This window comes from Trachymyrmex septentrionalis, unplaced genomic scaffold (assembly GCF_001594115.1).
Source record: "Trachymyrmex septentrionalis isolate Tsep2-gDNA-1 unplaced genomic scaffold, Tsep1.0 scaffold13, whole genome shotgun sequence".
In the NCBI taxonomy this organism is placed as follows: domain Eukaryota; kingdom Metazoa; phylum Arthropoda; class Insecta; order Hymenoptera; family Formicidae; genus Trachymyrmex; species Trachymyrmex septentrionalis.
The window spans coordinates 188,023-191,101 of NW_017304438.1; the positions used below are offsets into that span (position 1 = coordinate 188,023).

General features: G+C 31.4%; 1 protein-coding gene across 1 annotated transcript in view; it reads right to left on the reverse strand.

Moving 5' to 3' along the window:
• LOC108756840 (probable cytochrome P450 6a14) overlaps positions 1–2,465 on the reverse strand; it is a 16,270-nt gene extending 13,805 nt beyond the window's left edge. The window contains exon 1 of the mRNA XM_018500941.1: positions 2,130–2,465. Coding sequence (XP_018356443.1) covers positions 2,130–2,465 — 336 coding nt within the window. The remainder of the gene's footprint in view (positions 1–2,129) is intronic.
• Between the last annotated feature and the right edge of the window lie 614 nt (positions 2,466–3,079).

Here is a 3,079-nt window from a genome sequence, read left to right on the forward strand (position 1 = left end):
AATAGAAAATGGCGGAAATAACTGTGGTATCTAAACCTAGTAAACCCTTAAACGTAATCACATCAAATAGACTAATCTCGTTTCTTTCAATCATGTTGCGATTAAAAATATGCATGTGTTCATGTATACTTTTCGGTTTTTAGTTCGGCTAGTTATTTTGTTTCGCGCATGCGCGTCGCCTTTTTGCCCGACGTGGCAACCGATGCCGGTTGCAGTTCTGTTTCAGTTTCTTTTGTTCTACCGCCCGTCACGAGTTAACGCTGCGAGTGCGTTCTTTTTTTTTTCTCACTGTACATGTTGTTTAATTGAAGTATAATAAAGTTTCTTTCTCTCACTCACCACTGTGTTATTTTAATAATAACTCACAACAAATCATATCGAAAGTTTTTGAAAAATTAATTAGTAAAAGACTAAAATCAGTCATTGAGGAAAACTATCTTCTCCTAGAACATCAATTCGGTTTTTTTTTTTTGGAACAAGCATTTTACAATTGATCAGGTGCATCGTATTACGGACAAGATTAAACCAGCATTAGAAAACAAGAAGGTTTGTTCGGCGTCCTATTTGACGTTTCTCAAGCATTTGACAAGGTCTGGGCACGAGGGTTTAGTATTTAAACTCAAAAAGATACTTCCTAAAGTTTTGTGAATTATTCCCAGTCAGAAATAATAATAAAATCGAAATCGAATCGACATTGATTCGATGTCGATTTCATTATCATTTCTGATTGGGTTGGAGTCTTATTTACAAAATCGCTGTTTTAGGGTGAGATATGCAGATATCTACTCAAGCTTTCAGAAAATTAATGTTCCCCAGAGGATAGTGTCTTGAGATCGACTTTATACTTCTTGTATACGGCAAATATAGAATTCCTAAAACAATGATTGCAACTTTTGCTGATAATACTGCGATTCTAACTGTGGGTGAGGACTCTTATGCATTTACAAGCAAGCTACAAAGAGCAGTTGACAGAATTGTAAGTTGGACCAAAGAATGGAAAATCAAGTTAAATAAAAGCAAGTCCCAGCACATAATTTTACTTTAAAGAGACAAAAATACCGATTCTATAAATCAGCAAATAGTTCCATATTCTAATACTGCAAAATATCTTGGTATGATTCCTGATGATAAGCTCCGTTGGAAGGAGCATATAAAGATAAAGCGTAAGCAATTGACCGTTATTCGGATTACAATGGAGTGGCTGATAAACAGAAACTCCAAACTGTCTATTGTTGTACAAGCTCATCCTAAAACCGGTTTGAACCTAAGGGATCCAACTCTGGGGATGTAGTGCGAAATCAAATGTTAAAATCATTCAAGTGTTTAAAAATAAAGTGTTTAGGCATATAACTAATGCACCGTAGTACTGTCGAGATGCGGATATATTCAAGATCTTAAAGACTGTTACTGAAGAAATGATATCAGCTGTAGATAAACATAAGGAACGTCTTACTAATCACCTGAATAGACTAGCGTCTCGACTTCTTCATAAGGAAATGATGCTGAGACAACTAAAGCGAATCAAATCCACGGATTTAATGGAGATTAATTGATTCACCTTTCCACGCAAACTTGTGGAAATATAGTTAACAAACTGTTGTAATACTTATTATAGTGTTATTACTCAGCTTACATCAACTCTTTTACTTTGAAAATAATATTGTAAAACGGTCCATTGCAAATGGCTTAATTTATTCTTAGTCTTTGATTAATTTTATAATAAAAATGAAATAACATTAAGATATCTTTATGTGACCTTTTAAAAATTTCTCTAAGTTATCAAATTCAGAAATGAGATATCTTTTAAAAACCTTTTTGATAACATATTGTTATAAGGGTAGAGTGTTCAATTTTAAAAAATCGATAACCTGACCTGACGTTATCCAAAGTCAAACTGATAAGATCAGACTTGAATAGATCTTTTTAAAAATTTTTGTCTAGAACATTTTTCTCAAAAATACATACTTTCCGAGATATTCAGTCGATCCAGAACTTTTGGCGAGCACTATATAAAAGTATATGTAAAAAAGTAGATTTAAAAAAGACGCTCGGATTTAAAAAAAGTCATACATATCTTGTTCATGCTTCATATAAACTTATATTATAATAATTTTTTAAGTAATACTTACTTTTTCGAAACTGGTAAATCCTCTGTCGGTAAACGTGGTAAAATCTTTGATGAGAATATCCTTAATTAAATCTAGATCTTTTATCATAAGAATAGGTATCTTCCTAGCGAATATTCCAATTAATGGTTCATTTTTGTAGGCGTTGTATATTTCTGTTGAATAATCACCCGCAGATATCTTATGTAACATAATGTCTTTAAAGTTGCCAAGTCCCGGTATTGGTCGTGGACCAGGAACACCACGTGACTTCCAAAAGTCAAAATTCAATGTGAGAAAATAATAAAAAGCGAGAATTGCGGCGACAATGCCGTATAGTATTTCGAGGAGTTCCATCATCTAACAACTTCCAGTTGGTTATCAAATAATTTTTAATACTGAAAAAAAAAAAGAAAACAATGTTCCACTATAAGCCTCCATATTATAAAGATAAAATTCAATCAAAATATATATTTTAATAAGATATGAGTCAAATTAGATTTGACAAAATTTTATCGTTACTAAAACGATCGGTAAATTACCTTATATGCGTGTTATACATTAACTTGTTGTGATACATATTTTACTTAAATTAATGCTGATTTTCAAATTTGAATTTAATTTAGCATATATTTTGAAGCACAATGATAATAACAAAAAATTCTTCATATTTCTAAGCTGCTAGTAATAATATATGGAGTTATTGTGAAGTTATTTCTACCATCTGTGTTCGACTTTTTTGTGGAATTATCATTTCTGTCATCTGTTTGACTTTTTTGTGTAATGCAAAAATTTTATATTGGATTCATCAACTCTTGTACCCTAATCTCTAGAAAATCTAGTTTTTTTAACATTCGTTTTCTTTCTTTCAAATTAAACCTGTTTAATGACGCACATATTGCGAGTGAAAAAATTCATTACAAATATTAAAAGGTAGTTCTTTTTTTTCAAATATTCTCTTTTTGATATTGTTA